General features: G+C 40.2%; 1 protein-coding gene across 6 annotated transcripts in view; it reads left to right on the forward strand.

Moving 5' to 3' along the window:
* ENOX1 (ecto-NOX disulfide-thiol exchanger 1) overlaps nucleotides 1-19,538 on the forward strand; it is a 361,330-nt gene that overhangs the window by 326,437 nt on the left and 15,355 nt on the right. For 5 of the 6 annotated variants that reach the window (XM_084530077.1, XM_084530081.1, XM_084530079.1 and 2 more), the window contains 2 exons: nucleotides 8,699-8,806; nucleotides 13,334-13,390. In XM_084530077.1, coding sequence (XP_084386203.1) covers nucleotides 8,699-8,806; nucleotides 13,334-13,390 — 165 coding nt within the window. The remainder of the gene's footprint in view (nucleotides 1-8,698; nucleotides 8,807-13,333; nucleotides 13,391-19,538) is intronic. The other variant, XM_084530082.1, reaches the window with a different exon arrangement.

A 19,538-nucleotide genomic window follows, 5' to 3' on the forward strand; every position in this document is an offset into this window, starting at 1 on the left:
TCTCCTAGTTAAATGTGTCAGGTCTTTTTATTCTCCTTTAAAGTGAAGAAAATATTTCTTCTTGAATAGGAAAAATCAAAATTAAAAATAATTCTAATAATAATTTGATTTGCTAAGAAAGAGCGTGCTGTAACATGTTTGTTTGCAGTCCCACGAAAGAATAGTTGTGGTCATAAAGTTCAAGTGCTGTTGCCTGGTGAGGAGGTACCTGAAATGGACAGGTACAGGTGAAAGGCTGGAGAAGAGGAGGTTGCTAAGAATGAATGACCATGTCTTCTCTTGACTGTCCATCATGCCAGGTGCCAGGTGGTTGCCTTGTAGGTTATGAGAGCAGAGAGAATCTGACACTCATCTGGGATCAGCCCTCTTCATTTGATCTGAATCAGAGCAAACTGTAAGCCCATCTGCTCACTCACCCATTGCCAGTAAAAGGCAAGGGCTATATAACATGCCAGTGACCTCATTTAGCAAAGGTAGGAGGGAGATTTCCTGATGAGGTGTAATTGCTTTGTCCAAACTTCTCCCCTCTGTAAGACTCCATCAAAATCAAAGCCCTTCAGTAATCTGCTGTGAAAATCAGATCCCAGAGAGAATCCCTTACACTAGCAGTAAAAATCTACTTGTAAATTGTGAGGATTTCAGTTCTAGGAGGAGGGGCTGATCCTGTAAGGACCCTAATGACTTCAGCCTTTTCTTCATTTAGTGTAACAATATATATTGTTACATTAGACTAAGACTGTTTTTCTTTCTTTATTAGAGTAAGAGTAATGCTTAAAAATTACTTGACAAAGAAAACTGCGGACTTCAGACATTCATTGCACCATCCAAGTTCTCCTTTCATCTGCTCTCCAGTCCCAAATGCTGCCTCTTGTGTGTCTGAATTACTATGCCTTATGGAAACAAAAGAAACTGAGACCTCTTTATCTTATATCTATTAGGTATTCTTTAGCATCATAGAATTATGTAAGTCAAAAGGGACCTCTGGAGATCATGTACAGCATTCCCCAGCTTAAAGCAGGGTCAGCTCTGGAGCTGTCTTTCTTAGGGCCCCATCCAGCTGTATTTGCAATTCCTCCAAGGATGGAGAGTCCACAGCTTCTTTGAGCTGTTGCTCCCATGGCTGGCCATACTAACCATGTAATGTTTTCTTTATACATGTATGTAATCAAGATGTTCCTTCTTCTGTGTATTAGCCCTCAACCCTTACCTGAGAAAAGCGTGACCACATCTTCTCTGTAACCTCCCTTTAAGTAGTTTCTGCGTGTTCATCCATCTGTTTTGTTGTGCTTTTTTTTTTTTTCCTTATTTCTGTGGGTCACTCCTGCCCACTCCTGTTTTGACTGCTACAGAGCTGTTGGACCTCTGTAGTCAAACTCATAGCAGGGGGCATGACAGACGTCTTTCTAAGGAGGTAGCAGGACAATGTTGTAGAGTATTGCCTCGATACACACACAACAAATGCATGTCCAGCTCCCCTGCCCCTTCGGAGGTGGCTAACCTGTGGAGCTAACATGCTCACCATGTTCTTTTTCTCTGCTCAGAACCAGAGTAGCTTATTTTACAGGTAACTTCCCAAAGCAATCAGGAGCTGGGCTGTTGATCAACATGCAGCTTTTCACCAGCTCTGGCCCATGGCACAGGGGGTCAGGGTTGGGACTCTTTTATCATTGCAAACCCCATGAGCAATCCAAACAATGTCATCCCTATAATTTCTATAACACAAGTGGTCCCTGAGAGATGGAAGGGGGGAGAAGTGCTGATCTATTACAGTGCACTTCCCTTTACTCCCTTAAAAAATCCACAATCATGCTCTTTATTTTAATAATGCCTTGTCATGCATTAGGATGGCACATATGTTGCCCTTACTGCTGCAAGATGGCTAACTTCCTCGAGGGCTTATTTCTAAAGCTTCTTTGACTTGTCTTTCACATTCTTCTGTTTCCTTGGTGATTTGTCTGGCCTCATCAGCGTCTTGTTACTAATGCATATTTGCGCAGCTGGGAAGTCACTTTCTCATTATTCAAGCCTGCCATGTGCTGGCCATTTGTGATATGAAATCTTGTCTGTCTTAGAAATAGACACAAACACCCTTCCAACCTGTCCACAGAAGTACTGAGAGAACAATCTGTGTTTTTGTTTTGCAATTGATTGTGTGCCTGAGATTTCATTTTGATTTATTATTTCTTTTCCTTCTACTTAAGGAGGACTCTACCAAGAAATACTTACCATTATTTCCCTCGTTATTTGTGATCAGCCTTTAAGACTTTTGAAACACTTTTTTTCCATGCTGATTTTTATCCTTTTTCCATCTAGTCAACTCTTTATATATATATATATTTTTTATGAGATAAAGTTCAAACTGACACCACAAAACTTGCTTTAGGAAGAAAAAGGAGAAAGAATAAAACTTCAGAAATGGTCAGTGTAAATTGGTGCTTTAATTTTAGATGATCTCTGCAGTCCTTCCAATGTCTATGATTGCAAAAATTTTAGATCTCGAGTTCTAGTGTACTTTTAGGGGAAATTGTTGCCCTTTTGCACAAGTGAGAACTGCTTCCCCAGGTTTCTTTATATTGTGAAGCCTTAGTCTATTCAGAATTGAAGAAAGTAAAGCATGAGGGGGAATCAGCCTACCTATTTGAGGCACGTGGGCTTTGCCTTCATTTTAGACACCTAGTGAACTAGATCTTCCCATTTTTCCTGTATAAGGGAGTAAATATACTCCCCATAAATAGTATGTGAAAAATAATATGCTACTCCCTAATATCATATAGGTAGGAGAATTCAGTTTACCTAAGTTCACTGGTTGTCTAAGATGTCTATTCAAACAAGTCGGCTCGGTTAGGCTGTGTAACAACATCCCACTTTGACTGATATTCTCATTTCAAAAGTTTGCCACAAATATTTTCCAGACACTCTGCAGCTACTCCAGAAGCTGGAGAGAGTCCACCTGTGGCCAAATTGACTTGGTTTGCTGAAACTGCCTGTTATCTGTGATCAAAGTCAGTGCTCCTACCTCAGACACATCCTTTTTTCTTATCTTCTTCACTTCCATTTCTTCCTTCTCCTATTTCTTTTCAAGCAGCTGCAGAAAATAAAAATAATAATAATAACAACAACAAAAAGCAGGAATGGGACCATTCAGCAATGTAACTGTTAAACTTGTGGCAAATGTTGGTTTTCCTTTTTCATTGTTCTGTCAGTCTTATATTATCCTAAGTACTGCCTCAGGTCTTTTGGACTCTTCTGAGCTGCCTCCCTTTTCTTAGTGTACTAAGTTGATGGTTTCACGCTGGCAACCATGCTTTCCTTTTGAGATCCTTCTCTGTTTTGCTAGGCTGTGCATGTGCCTTCCCTTCTGGATATGTCCATAATTTATATTTAAATGTACAGATGTAACACTGCCTTTTGGGGACAAAAGAAGAAATGTGGGCAGGGAGGTGAAGAGGAAAGAGAAGGAATGTTTCATGATACACAACAACCAGCTATTACTTTCCCTTTAGGACTTCTCATATATTTCAAGGCACTGTTTGTTGTTCAGTCGTTAGCATTCTTGGCCACGCTGGCACCGCATTGTACACAGTCTGAGTAATTCATCTGGCTTCAATAATGCCATCTATATTTAATGTTTCAGAAGCTGTGAGGATTGGTTTAAGATAGTAATTTTCTGTCTGCACTTTCAAGATCTATGCAACATGGGCGGCACTGAACTGTTGCTGACAGAGATTCAGCATTGGAAGTTGGAATGTGTGGAAAAAAAATAAATAAAATAAAACACACACATGTCCCTCCCATATAAAGAAATTAGCTACCCACTTATGAATGGGGAGGAATTTTGTCCTCATGAATGAAGCAAGCCTAACACTGGAGAGGGATCTTTTCCGTTTATAAACAGAGCAGCTCCAGAACTGCCAATGGAAACAGGAAAGCTGTCTTGCATGGTCTTGTGTAAAATGCATTTCTTGGCATCTGGAGAGACAACTAGTAGGTTAATTCTTTTTGCTTTCTTGTCTCCTCTCTGGAAATGCCAATTAGTGATGTTTACCCATCTGATGTTGACCTACTCCAGGGCTTCATCTCTTGTGGACAACCCAGCAGCCATAGTGGCAAATACCTTTGTTTGCATGGACACCAGCTGAATTTCCAGAGCAGTGCTGGTGGAACGCTGGGCTGTGCATGTGCCTCTCTCCAGGAACCTCAGAGTTCCAGACTCCTTCAATTTAACAGTCAGTCCTGGAAATTTTTTCCTGCTGATTTCAGAAGCAGACTTCTTCCCTTCTCCTTACCTTTACCTTCTTACCACAGCATGATGTTGGACATTCCCCAACCTTCCTCAAAGATCTTCTCCTTGCATCAACACTCACTAAATCAAGCTTTCTCTGTGTCAGGTTGGGTGTGGGTTGTGTACTCTTGCCTCTGGTCTTTTGTCCCTTGCCTTTTGCAGAAGGCTGCAGCCAGCCTCTCCCCTCCCCAGTAACAGCAGAGGGCATTCACTAGAGCAAGGATAATATATCTCTCCACCATGAGATGCTTTTCTGCCTCCTAACACAATGATTTTGGCTCAGGAAAGAGATCCTTGCACAAGTGGCAGGGGACACCCAGACATCCGAAGAGTTGTATGTTGAGAAGTGTTGCTTTAGAAGAGAATAAACAAATGAACCAGGAATTTCCTGGCTATATAGCCAACAAGTCACTCCTTTGCCTGATAAAAATGGGGACTTATTGACTGAATGCCATGGCTGTGCCACAAAACTAGGGGCATCAGGGCTTAAAGGAAATGGCCAGAGAGGTGAGACAAGACTGGAGGAAGGGACATTTTGATAGCTGTGCTGGCAGAATCTCTGAGACAAACCAGCAGGACACAACAGGTGGGAAGCGGGGTAGCAAATGTTGTGTGGGTGGGTGGGCACGGAGGGGGGAAGCTCTGGCAGAAAAGCTCGATGAGATGGTGAAGTAGGTGGAACAGGATCAGACAGCACAACGAGTAAAACCAAGGAGAACAATTTTTTATTTTAATTGATTGTAGTATGCACTTGCATGCAATCTGAAGGGCAGAAGAAATATCTATAGGATCAATTTTTAATAAGCACATTTATGTGAGAAACAAAACAATTCTGAATAATTAAATACCATCATCTTGGCATCATTCATTAGAATCATTATGGAGTGGCTGTCTGTTTATAAGTAGGCATGACAGCAGTTACTGTTATGAAACTTGCCTCATTCCTGCCAGTGTAAAATCTTTCCATTTGCTTCTAATTTTGCCAAACATCACGTGTTTATGCTGAAATTTTTCAAGCTGATTGTCTGTCTCAGTCTGATACTTTTTTCAGTCAAAGCTATTTTGTCATTTCCCAAATTAAGACTAGAAGGAAAAAATATGTTGTTTGGCAGGTATAAGTCCTTGTTACTAGTTCTTGTTGATGGCATCAACCACACAGGAAAAAGAAAGCTCTGAACCTGACCCATGCAAAATGAGCGGATTCTGCAGCTTTTAGAGGTAAATGTCAGGGAGAGAAAAAGAAAGAAGGTTAAAGCCCCAGGGAATGACTGCAAATTTTAAACAATTCTGGCATCTCTGGGGGCTGGATGGGAAGGTCCCAGTTCTGTGAATGAAAAACCTTATGTGTGACTGGGAATGCGGTACACTAGTTACAGATGCTCTGTTTTCCATCCCCGTGAAAATGGGGCCCATTGGCTGTCTTGAAAATATGAGCCTAGGGACAAACAGAGAGCCTGCAGTAGTTTACAGTTTAACTATTAAGACTCCCAGAAAGTTTTATCTCATGTCAAATGCTTTGCAGATCATGTTGCAACCAGTATGAGCTGCAAATCCATGCAAACTGAGAAAATTGGATGTTTTCCTGGGATTCTTGTTCCTGGCTGGTCTGGAGCCAAATACAATGATGCAGAACAGGGAGCATCTCTGCTTGTGCTCTCACATTGCATCTGCCACACCACTTCCTCCCATGCTCAGCCAGCTCTGAAAAAATTGCCTCGAACACAAAACTTAAAGTCAAGATCAAAGGAAGAGGGATATAATTAGACTAAAACACAGCAGGAGATATAAGTGGGAGATATGAAGATAAAGGTGTAGTGGTTTGTGAGCTGGTCCATGGTATGTAAGACTTGAATATGGAAGAACCATGAGGGGTTAGGATGAGGAAGGTGATTTTAATTCTTCTGGTGAAAGTATAACAAGTTCAACCTCTAAGTGAAAGGGCTTTCCAGTGGCAGAGATTAACTTAAGACTCACCAGGGGTCTTCTAAATAGGAATTTCCATTGTTCAGAAGGATGAGCTCCAGGGTTTCTCCCAGAATCTGGAGTAAAATCTCTGAAACAGGATGAAGGTTTGGTCTGGAAGGTAGTGATGTTCTCCTTGGACTTAAATGTCTACCCACTTCCTTCAGGGGCTGTGGAGAAGACAGGATATCTTTGTAGTTTTCTCTGGACTCCACAGTACTTGTAGCACTGCACTGACAATGATGGCAATAAAACCTCATAATTCAGGATTTCAGCTTGTTGCCTAGAGAGGCAAATAAGTTTCCTTCCCCAGTACATTATTGGCTAAATGCATTCCTGGCTTTATGTGAGGATCATTTAATTCATTTTGGATCCTCACTTTGAATTGTCAGAAACTGGTTGAGACATAACTACTCAGAGAAGACATTGAGGTGGAGAGCAAAGACCCCTTTTTCTTAAAAAGCCCTTGCCCTGTCCAGGTGTGTAAGGTCAAGCAGGTTGCAGTTGTGAAGGAGAGGAATTTCACTAGCCCCATTCAGGTGACACATCTCCTTGCCAAAAATCTGGTGTCTCTGCTAGGGATCCTTGAAAGAGCTTCTGGTATCCTTCTTGTGTCTTGTATGATTTGTTTCCCTCCTGGGGATTGGAGTCCCTTCTTTCTAAAGTACAGGCATCAGCTAAAACTATCCTGAGTGAAGATTAATGGTCTGTTATAAACATGAGGTTACATGAGGTGACTAAATTGTCCCTTTGTGGTTAGAAGGTTATGAAATGTCTGGAAATCTGTAACTGTGCTAAGGAGCTGCATGGGTAACAGTGTGTGACACATGACAGTACACATAAATTCATTTTATCTTCTGAGAATGTAGAGAGTGATACCCAACAGGCAAAATGAAGACAAGTCTGAGGTGACAATCCAGTCCCCATCAGGAATTGCCAGAAGTAGAGATTTCCATGCAGAAGTTGGTGGGGCCTCACTGGAACAGAACTTGCTATTCATGTAAAATCATGAGATTTGAAATGCTTTTGTGCTGTGGTAGAGTGGATGCACATACCTGAAGGCCCTCAGTGTCTTGTAGGCCCTCAGGGAGCAGTCCAGGTGGCAAGATTCATCAAAGAGCACACCTAGCTGAATAGCAGAGTGCAAGAGGGTGCAAGATATAATCATACATATACCCACATGGATTTTTACATCCGTGGCAGACAGAATTCATCAAACTGGTGTTCACTTACATGAGAAGTGCACTGCCAATAACTCTGTCAGGCCCCAAAATATCAAGTGTTTCACAGGAGCTCTGAAAACAATACTGGCACTGAGTCCCTTCGTGCCTGGGACTTCCAGTGTTGTGGAACAAGGCCAGGGGCTATTTCTACTTTTGTTGTGTCCAACTAATCAAGACAGTGAACACCTACAACATCCGTTTGAGTCAGAGTTATCAGTCCTAAGCACAAGCACAAACTAAGTCTTAGATGCTTAGACACATAGTTAGATCAGTAATCCAAGTTATTAAAGCACTTGCTTGCTCAAGTAGTCCTTGGAAAGGAGTGTATGCAGAGCAATAAGTTGTGCAAGAAAAACGGAGCTTCCTTTCTTGATCACCAAGGGAAAGCACTGTAAACTCCTTCTTAATCTCTTAGTTGTCCTCTCTTGCTCTTCAGCAATGTATATTACACATAAAAATAAAAATATATCATTATTACAGATTAATTAAATCTATTGACCTGCTCTTAACAGTTACAATAAATCTATGTGGAACCTGAAGCTAGCCAAGACCAGGGGATGTGGGCTTTTCAAGATGTTCCTGCACCCCAGAATTGTCTTCATAAAAAATGGTTTTGGACATAGTTTTTTGTTTTGACAGTTCAGATCAGCCATCTTCCTGGCTGATATATTGATTGTAGGGCATCAATCTTCCTGGTCTAATAAAATATCACAGCATGGTTGAAAATAAATAAATAAATAAATAAAAGCTTTGTCTTCTTGGCAACTCAATGTGAAAGCTCTCCAGAATATTGCTTTGCATAGAATGAAAATGGCTTTGGGCCAATGACTAATTATATTAAAAGGCTGTGCTTTTAAATTATTTATGTACCATAGTGTTTACCCTAGTATTATTGAAAACACCGCATACACTTCTACAAATAAGATTTTGGTTCAGATGAATGTGACAGTCCCTCCGTGGGTGATATACTCTACCAGGAGTTTCTACTTTAATGTAACAAATAGCTTAACACACATTAACAGATGCATTACTCGTGGAGCACTGCTGCAGAAGGAGATGCAGATGAAAATAATTTACCTCTGGTCCATTTAGACACAGCAGATTATGCAACAATAATAAATGTAGGAGCAGGCTGCAAAGCATTGTTTGAAACAAAGATTTATCAAACTGAGGGTTTAAAACCAATTTTGATCCAGACGGTGCTAACCAGAACCCTCTTTTGTTTGTACAGCAATTGCTGAGCATACAGGAAGAATTAAATAACAAAAAATCTGAGCTGGAGCAAGCCAAGGAAGAACAAACACATACACAAGCAATGCTTAAAGTCCTTCAGGAACAGGTGAGTGCTTCTCATGGGAGAAAAGTGCTGTCTTAGGCATGCTAAGGGGATGGAGGACACGTGGCTTTGCCTACAAAATGCATAGGATTCTGACCACTGACTGTGTTGTGAGCAAGACATAACATTATATAGTCTATGTGTCTGCTCTGATTAGCATTTGTGCATGCAGCTGGGGCTAACAGTTTAAGAAAACAGTGAAAGTGGACCCTTATTTTACACTATCCAGTAGTGAATTTCACATCTTGAGTAACATTTCCACTTATGTTATTCACATAGATACCAGGGAAATGTGTTGTCACTCTGAATAATTAAAAAATAATTAAAAAAAAAAAAGGGGGGGAAGTTAAATATGCCTGAAAAGCAAACATATTGGAAGCAACAACAACAAATACACTTTCTTTTAAGACTAGTATTGAAGAAAAAGAGCTTGCCATCTCCTGTGTAATATGTGAAGATATGAGTATACAAAAAAGCTTATCATGATGGCATTAAAAGTAGTAGTTCACCAATGCACTTATTTAAGCAGTGAAAAGCAAACAACTGTAAATCTGACTCTTTAATGTTAGCCTTCTTTGATACTCAGGCGTTCTGTGACACTGAGAAGTGTATCTGATAGTACTGTTTTATAAGCAAGGTAAGATGGATAGTTAGCAGAAAAAGAAAATCTGGAGCTAGATCTGTAAATCTGGAAATGAAGCAGTACACACTGTGTGCAAGCACTGTGTGCGCAAATACATGCGTTGTGTATAAGCCACATGGCTTGGACACACTGAAATCTCAAATCCCCACCTGTGCTGCATAGGCACAGTCTCTGTTGTGAGACGTATTTTTTGTCCTTTATATATAAACTTTGAGATAAAATATTTAGCAAGTTGGTTAGTATCTGTAGATTAAAGACTGCAGGTTCTGAACTGCTTTGATGGCAGAGATTCAAAATGATGATAGTTCTTATGTTCAAGAGTTTTCAGCATGTATGTCTGAATATGTCTGCAAACAGATTTAAACATTTAATATGCGCAATGGGAAAAGTAAATGCTATATGTTCTTAGCATTTATGGCTACAAAGAAAACCTTCTAAATGAGAACTGATGCAGGACTGCATTACACAAAAATGCCATAAGAAAGAGTGGATTAGGTAACAGCATATTTATAAAGACAGAAACTACTAGATCTCTTGAGTTAACTGCATCTCATTTACATTTTCACATGGCATTCAAAGTATATCATCATAGAATAGTCAAAAAAAAAAAAAAGAAATTGCATGGTGTTATTTTATATCGTGGTAGCAATTAAATTCTGCAAAAATATATAGGAATATCTTATGATATGAGGCCTCAATAGAGACCACAGGGGTGACTTCCGAATCTCTGCAGACTCCTACTAATTGCAAATCAAATGTGCACTCATGCTAGGCAGACAGACGAAACAGTAGCTGGAAGAAGGGCACAATGGATCTGCATTTGTCTTGAGCATTAACTGAAACATGCCTAGAGCTAAGGCTCTAAGTGGCCAGAATTCCTAAAGAGAGCTACACAACCAGTGTGCTTCTCCAATAACCCTGAACCATTTCCAAAATATTCCAGAATAGCAAAACCCCTAGCAGTAATGACCCCCAACTTGCCAAGGCTCACAGCTTTCCTTTACAAGCACCACAGCTCATCTGTGTGTTTTTCCAACCATGGATATTGAAAATCATATGGGAGAGTCAAGTAAATATGAACATTTCTTTAAAAAATAAACAGTGCTGGGCTCCCATCTTTATTGCATTTTTTTTTTTTTTTTTTTTTTTTTTTTTTGATACTTTTGCTAAAATCTGCTTATTCATCCTGTATATCCTGCTGGGAGAGATGCTGTTTGCTTGTTTACAACATTACACAATGGTAGCAAAAAGGCTTCTGGACCATATCTGGTCCACAGCCACCAGCTCCAGTTGTCAGAGGACTTTGAGCCCACTGGTTTATACCTGACCTGCCCCACCACGTCATGAGATGTATGAGAGCCTTCCAGCTCCTTACCTCTTCTCCCTACCTTTCAGGTAGTCCCTTGGTTGTTACTGGCACTAGTTCAGTGTTTAGCCTCAGTATGCTCCCTGCTGGTAACATCAGTCTCACCACCAACCTGCAACAGAGCCTGCCTTGGGGGTAAGGCGAGGCCTGTTTTTCCAATACTGTATGTTTTTCCAAGGTTTCTATTCCAACGTTTCATGATTTATGATGTGAGAGAAGAGTATAAAGTCTATTTGAATTAAAACAAACAAACAATATTGGAAAAAAGGGACTTCACCCCTTTAGCCTGTGGGAATCCAGCAGCATATTTTCTACCCACAAGTTTTCTCCCATTATCTCCACTGGTTCACCTCCACCTCCTGCTGCAGTGGTTCTAGTGTACATGTGGATGCTAGCAGCTTCTTGCCTGAGCTCTGACATCTTCTTCAGGGCACTGCAGGACATAAAAGAAAGAAAAAGGCTCAAGCATCCTGCCTGCACTAGTTGGATTAACACTGTGCTTCTGGATTAAGACAAGTGCAGCAGTACTGGGGAGCTGATGGTGCGAATCAGTGGTGGGGTGAAAGCCTGGCAGACCAATGCAGGGAGGCTGAGCCCATTCTCCCATCAAACATACATGAGGTGGATGGGAGAGCTGCATGTCACCAGCAAAAGGCACGTGGAGCATTGCCCAAGAAGCCAGCAGACACCAAAGGGTGATGCCACATGATGCACCTGAAAAAGGAAAGGAGAAAGGTAAGTAACAAACAGCACTCCCAGAGTGCTCAGGACATGGACGTAGCACTCAGAACAGTTTTATATACCTGAGCACACTCCTAACTTCATATTCAGATGAGTAATTCAGCAGAACTCAACGGGACAGCCCACATGAGGTGAATATTTAAAATGAAAAATTGGCAGAATCAGGAAACAGCTCACAGCGCAATGCAGAAATACCTAACTTTTCTTGGCTGGAAGTAGCCTTCTTGTCTCGTTCTTACCAGCATCCTCACAGCAAGATGTTTTCACAGGATGGTTGTATTTCAGTGGAAGGAAAACACGCAGCATTCATTGGAAATGCATCACACTGCTTTTAGTATGAGTTGCAGGCTTTTCAAGGGCATTGAAAGATGAGTGTCAGTGAAGTGACAGGACACCTGATGAGTTTGCAGTCCCCAGCTCTTCTTTGTACTGCTTTATCAGGGATTGTTGCCCTCTTCCCTCTTTCAGGACCTCTTTAGTGGTTCACACAGGCCTGCATCATGAGGTATAGAGAGATCACGGCCCACTTACCTTAATTGTCAGATTGGCAACTGTGAGAAGCCAAGAACTGATTCACAGGCAGTTTAGCTGTTGCTGCTGCTCAGCAAAAAGATGATAGAGGTAATCTGCCCAGTCATCCAACAGTGGTAGTCAGACAAGGTTTCTGTGCCAGACATCCAATCAAAACATAATAACATCCATATTCACCTGGATTTTAGGACTGTTGTCATTCAGTGTCACAGTTGTATCATCAGTTGTTAAACAGACCCCGGCTTCTTTGGCAAAAACAGATAGAGACCAAGGAATATAGAGGAAAGTTCTGTTGATTGTTTCCCATCTCCACCCTCCCCAAATATTAACTTTGAATTAAGTTAGAATAAACACATAACTTTTCAGAAATGTACATAAAGATTAAATGCTTTTGAGTGCTTCCGCTAAATGTACAAACCTCCATGGTTTGCAGGCTCCAGAGAGCTGTGGTGTGTCCTCCTTTCCTTGTTTGTTCAATCATAGGATGAAAAACAGCATATTTCACTGTGGCTCAAGACATGAGCTAGGGCACTCCTTAAATCTCTCTGGAAAGACTTTTAGAATCCCCTGTGTAATCCTGGATTTCCCCAAAAAAACTAAATCAGGAGGAAAAAAATATTTTGTTTTAGATCATATATTTGAAATTGGCAGCATCTCATCAGTCCTTCCTGCCAGTGGTTAAGTAAAAGAGCTGTTCTTCTCTTCACCTCCTTTTCCATCATACCCAAGAGCCATGTCAGTTATTTAGATGCTTCCTTGGGAAGGAAACACACAGTAGCACTTTGGTGTTTTAGAAAGCTCATAATATATCATTCAAAAGTAATCATTAGCAAAACACTGTTTAGCTAGTGGCAACTTGCAAATATTGTAAAGTTTACATTAATAGCAAGAAGAAGGGGAAATTAAATCATTTATTATTCTTGAGAGCCAATTCTGCACACTTTTTATGCCTTGAAACTACTTTCTTATTATTTAAAAAATAATGACCCAGTCTTATTATTTTCCTTTTTTTTTTTTTTTTTTTTTTTTTAAACCAACCTATCAAGCCTTAAGTATGTTGGTTTCGAAATGGTTTGAGCAAAAACTCATTAGAATTATATGCTCCATCTGTTTTTCTCATTGGAAGCTTTATAAAATGCTCCTTCAAATAAATCAAAGATAACTGTGTGAAATACTCAAGTAATGTGATTGTTTTGTTCTGTTTTTTTGTTTGTTTGTTTTGTTTGTTTGTTTTGTTTACTCTTTGCAGTTAAAAAGCGCCAAGGAATTAGCAGAAATCAATGGGCATGATGAATCTCAGGCAAATGTAGGTACAGCTATATACGCACAGATTTAGAGATATATATGCATGCTTATGGTCTCAATTTTTTTCTGTTTATGTCTTAAACCTGATAGAATGGCTGAATGATTTGCACATCAGGTTTGAAGTGGCTGTTTTTTTCCTGAAGCCACAGGTTCAAATCCCAGCAAACTTCATTTCAAGGTAGATAAATTGAGTTCCGTGCAATTTACTTTGTCGGATTTATTTGGATGAGACTTTCACAACCAATGTCCTAGTTGCTGTATGTGGGTGTTAAAGATACCATGGAAACGACTGCAAGAGAAATGCTTTGCCTTAGTGTCCTGTCCAGGATTACTCAACCTACAAAGTTATATTGTTGTCTCTGTGGCTGCCACCTTGCAGCTGAGCAAGTCTGGCCATAATTCAGTTCTGAGTGAGGTGATTCATGTACGTGTATAATTTGGAAACAGCTAATTTGCACAGAAAGGACTAAATTAATTAATTGAGTCATTATTTTGCCCAAAATTGTTAAAGGACTTGTTAAGGTCGTGTTTTTTATAACCTACTGCCAAAAAAAAAATGCTTCTATTATTCCCTTAATGATTGCAGTCAAAACAGCAATTTGGATAAGGGGAAAGGAAATAAAGAAAAATTTTCCTGCTATGTTTGTAATGCAAACCATGCAGCTTTCTGATTTGTCATAAACATAAGAAAATTAAAACTGATTATACATGATATCTTCAACCCAGCTTAAAGAGCCAGCAACAGTCTGAACACTAATATATTTTAAATCTGTTTTTGTCAATATGTTATCTAATGATACAGCCAGGAAAGCAGTTTTATTTTCAACCTGAATGGAACTCTCAAATTTTGTGGAACAGCTTTGTGATAAGAAAATGTCCTTTCTTTTTAATCCGTCCCTGAATCTCATTCATTGTGGTCTGCTTCCGCAGAGAAGTCGATAGGGCCTCATAGCTCTCAGCATTTGGACAGGAGACATTCAATATTGTCTGATAGCTCCAACAAATCTGCAATTGCAGTCTGTCTGCATGGCATCTCATTGCCCCTTTGAAAGATTCTGTTTGCAAACCCAAATAAAAACATTAATCCACTGATGATCTTGAAATGCTCACATTTGCTACTTAAAAACTTTTTGCCTGCACAACAGCTGGTTCCAAGTTTTCTAAGGGAATATAGGAACTTAAGATTTAGAAACTTTCCAAAAGAAACTTGCTTTCTCTCCAAAAAATGTGGATGAAACAATGTTTTGCAGGATCAAAATGTTTTAAAGGAAAATTTCCAAAATGCTTCAACTTTTATCATTCTGACTCGTATGAAACAGGATAAAGCAGAAGAGCCCGGAAGTTTCATTTTTATATAATATACAGGTTTAAATAACATTAAAATAAAATATTTCAATTGCCTAAAGAAAGTGTTTCAGTACATTTCCAGAATCTGAAAGAAAATATTTCAGAATCTTTGGTTAATGGTAAATTTTTCAAAATGTAATATTTTATTCTGGTTTTTAATTGTAGGAGTTGTTCAAATGCCTGAGCTTTCCACAGGACAAAACTCTATTTTATGCCCCTCTTTTCTTTGAGCTCTTCTCATGATGACCTCACTGCAATATTAGACTAATAGGAAAATAAGTCAATATATAAATTAATGGCAAAGAGGGAAACTAGATAGCTGTAATCACTGAGTGATAGTTACAGCCATGTATGTGTTCAACAGTTATGCCACTAAGAGGTCTGAGAAGGCACAGCAGCACAAATGGAAATGGAGAACTAAAGGAAAAGAATAGATGTTAAAGCATTTGCTACAACAGTGAACTTTGTAATGTGGAAGTTGAGGCACCTTTTAAACAAGTGTCCTTTATACTGAATGTGTAGAGCTCAGGTGTTGTGCCTTGCAGGTTGTCTCTCAACATCTATTCTCAGCAGACTTCATAGCTCTTGCCCTTGGCCAGTGTGTAAATCTGGGATGATCAAAGAGAAAAAGGCTCAGTGGCTCCTATGTGGCTGTTAGTGAACTGTGATGCATATAATGGGATTAGGGCATATTTGTTACAGTTGACAGGTTGAATTCAGCAAATGAAATACCTTTACATGAAGAGCAATAGTGGGAGGTGTTGGTGAGGAAAAATGGCAACATATGCCTATACATGGAATACAATCTAATCTCCACACTGTGGAATATTTAAATTGTTTACTCTGCAGAAAATCAGGGTCCTAAAAATGACAGTAGGAATCTTGAGGCATGTTGTGTGCACATCAAGAAAGTTCCTATTGTAGTCTTAAAAGATTATCTCCTGCAGTCCTGAAGCTTTCTGCTGATTGCACTGGTCTGCATTGCATTTTACATTAAAAATATGCTGGTTCTTAAAACAAAGATTTTAAATATTTTTTTTCCAAGCAAAAGTAGATATAGATGAAAATATATACTTAGAACTATCTTGGCATTTTTTCTAGGTGTCAATTATGTCAGAGCATCCTGAAAGAGAAGCAAGGAGCTGGATACCATTGGAAACATTAAAATATCCCTCCTGAAATGCACCCCATTTGTAAAACATATAACTCTTGTCTTTTTCTCTTGCTTTTGTCAGGAGAATTGAGCACAGTTAATTAAGAGGCTGGAGCAATGGCAATGCTACCCTCCCTGCCATGGCAGTTCATACACAAAGCTGGGGGATGAAAACAAGGAATTTTAGTGTCTTGTACACACAGATACAGCAGTTATTTCTAGAAAGCAAAACCATCTTACAAGGCTCTATAAACAGTCAGAAGGGTGTTTCACAAGTGACTTGCCAGGTACATGTGGTAATATTTGTTATGGCTGTTTACATTTCCTAGCGAGATCCTATAGGGAAGGCCAGATGCCAGTCTTGGATGGTACATGGAACCCGAGTGCTAACAGAGACTTCAGCACCCAGCACTGCCAGAGGTGCTGTCACAAAGTGTTCATTCCCTTCAGCCTTGCAGTTAGGAAAAGATTGCTAAAATATTGCTTCTTTCTTCTAATTTCTACCCCCTTTAATTTTCTCTTTGTTGCTGAATATAATTCTGTTTAATTCACGTATCTGTCTTAAGTGAAGAGAAAATAATGGCCAATGTACAATTACAATTTCAGATATAATCCTCTTCCAGGATGTGCCCATACTCCTGAGACCTGATTAGTCACAGTGTGAAAAAAAAAATAAAAATCTTGCTTTGGAGATGTGCTCAAGTAGAGAACATTTTGGAAATTCAAAATACTCATCTCATGTTTTGCGGTTCACTCTGTAAACATAATTTATTCCTCCACTTTTTCTGTGAGTTCACTGGCTTTCTATGGAGCCTCTTCTGTAAATGGTAGTGCTATGTTTTGACTGAAGACCTCCTTTGCTCACTGCTGAGACCAGCATACATAATGCATAGCTTTGGTGAATATATCCCTATTTGGGGTGTGGGAAGATTAACCTCCATGGTATCCCTCTGTTCTTAGTGGTGAAGGGGAGATTTTTGAACATGAGCCTAATTTTAGAAGTACCCCATGATTTTTCCAGGAATTTGTCTTTCTCCCTTGACAGCCACATGGCTTCCTTTTCCTCCTGTTAACAGGAGAATAGCTCCTGTTAATAATTCTTACCTTTTGTAAAAGCATCACAAAATGGTGGTTAAGAGTACCAGCCCTTCATGTTTAGACCAAGACGAGGTGGTTCTTGGTTGTAGAAGAATTTTGAATGCCCAGATCTCACGCGCATGGTAAAATCCTGATTCCATTGAAGTCAGTAATTAAATACCCATTAGATTTAATAAGCCAGCATTTCACCAAAAGGTTTTCAGAGTTACCTTGTTATCACCAGGTCATGACACAACAGATATATGTCAGAGGGCAAAACTGATCTCACCACAAGCTTTTTTTTACTAGCATTTTTTCCAGCTTGAGTTTCACTGCTTGAAAAAAGTAATGACTTTGACCTCGTTCATCTATCTCCCTCCAGTTAGCATCTCCAGCAACTTGGACACAATATTCTGTGGTTTTGTCTCCAGACATGGAATCAATAATATTAAGTAGGGATGCATTTTTCCATTTGAATGCTTGCAACTACTATCAGAGCATTTCTCAAGTTCAACCAGGCATCTTACTTTTGTTGTTGATTCTTCCTTTAATTTTCCCCCCTATATCTGCTTTTCAAGCAATTACCAGACAATCCTTGACTCTGAGGAGGAGTATATCCAGGGTGAAATGTTTCAACCATTTTACTAAATTGCTCACTTTGTGCTATGCTGGAAGTGATGTTATTTCTAAGTATACCCTAGTCTTCTCTTTTCACATATAATGGGTTAATCACTGATGATCTTTCTCCAAGACAAGACAGCTCTTAAGTAAGGCTCAGATTTGCAGTCATCTGGGCAAGGATTTAGAAATCAAACCCCCTTCAATTTTTGGAGAAGTCTGTAATTCCATCAAACTCATTAGAGTTCAATCCTTGTGCTTCACTGTGCAGATTTTTAATGTAAGTACTCAAGGGCATGTGCTGTGAACATCTCATGTCAGTATATGTGTTTGGCCATGGGATGGGGCACGTCCCATGTGACTGCCTCACATTGAGCCAGGTGAGAAGAAAACGGTTCTTGAACACAGGTAAAGGAGCAGGAGCTAGAAGAGAGCAAGGCCTGCTTGGATTGTCTCAGCAGTTCAAGAATATGGGACAAAAGTTGGTCACCTTTATTGATGAAGATCCCAGGAAAGTGGTTGCCGATGCTTTTGCTTCACTTCTTTGTGAGTACAATGATCATCTCCCAGTTAACCCACTTTTCAAAAGGCTTGCTATTCACACAGCACAGATTTGAGATGAAAAATGTACTCTATATGGCTAAGAGCTCTCTGGTCCTACAGTTACAGGCCAGAAAACCTTAGTGAAGTGGTTACATATGGCAGGAAATTGTGTGCATTTATTTTCTCTCTGAGCTTCCCAGAAGCCTGGGGTTTGTACGCTGTGGACCTCAGCTTCAGCAAGCTGAGGTGGGTCAGTGAGTAGCTGCCTCAGCTCTGCTGGGACCCTTTGTCCTTGCAGTAGGCATTTCTGGAGCACTGCAAAATATGAAGCAATGACAGCTGGGTGAATTAAAGGAGGGTAGGAAAGGTGTCAGCAGCCTTTCTATGCTACGGAGGCTACATCCCCTGCAGAGGATGCCAAAAGTTGTGTTTTGTTTTTCTGTCCTCCACCTAAGAAGGTTAAAAGCTGCATTTCATCTTCTGAAGAGAGCATGTGCTACCTGTACTCTCCAGCCACACTGTCACAACTGCTCCCCTTTGCAAGATTGCGTTCAGTCAACTGATTCATTTAGCAAATGCAGTTAATTGTCTGAAGAGAGCAACCAAGAGTAACTGTGCAGCACAGGAATGAGGATAGCCCCCTGAGGGGAGGGAGATTTAGTTTCTGATTGTGGGTGTGCTACGTTCTTGGATGGTGCAAGGACTCAGGTATCCTGACTGGAGGGAGGTGTAAAGGAGGTGTAAACTGTTCCCAGGCATTAGAGACCCTAATTGCTCCCTGTATTCAGGTTCTTCTGTCATGATGGGGCCAGGACCAGGGGGTGAGGAGTGGCTATGTCTCTCTTTTGCCCTTGCTCATTTTTTTCCATTCCAGGCACTTATTTGTAGCCTTTCCATCACTCATTTCCTCTCATTTCCTTCAATTTAAGGCACATAGAGTATGATAAATTCAAGCAGCTATGACCATTTGCAGATCAGCAGCTTTCCTACTTACTATGGCATGAATGAGGAATGATCACCTTGTGAATTCAATACCATGAGGGCTGAAAAATAACAGGAGTTTAACTGTCTGTTAGGACCATGTTACCCAAGACCCTGCTCAGCCATCAGAAGTTCTCACATACTTATAAATAAATGCCCTCTGAGTTCCCCCTTCACTGCCCCAGCCCTGATTTCATATGTTAGAGGATGGCAATTCAGTTTCATTAGCACAGTGGTGATCTCTCTGCTGGCAGAATTACAGTCTCTACAGCTTCAGACATGATCTAACCCTACGGGGAGAAAACTGCTACAGCAGACCAGTGTATTCTGACACAGACTGTGCTACCTGAAGCAGATCAGGGCTTTCACAAATATCCCCTCTGTTAATGTGCAGCAAGAAATCACACCATCTCCTTTGTCCCTGATTGAA

The sequence above is a fragment of the Aythya ferina genome (assembly GCF_964211825.1).
Source record: "Aythya ferina genome assembly, chromosome: 1".
Lineage (NCBI taxonomy): Eukaryota > Metazoa > Chordata > Aves > Anseriformes > Anatidae > Aythya > Aythya ferina.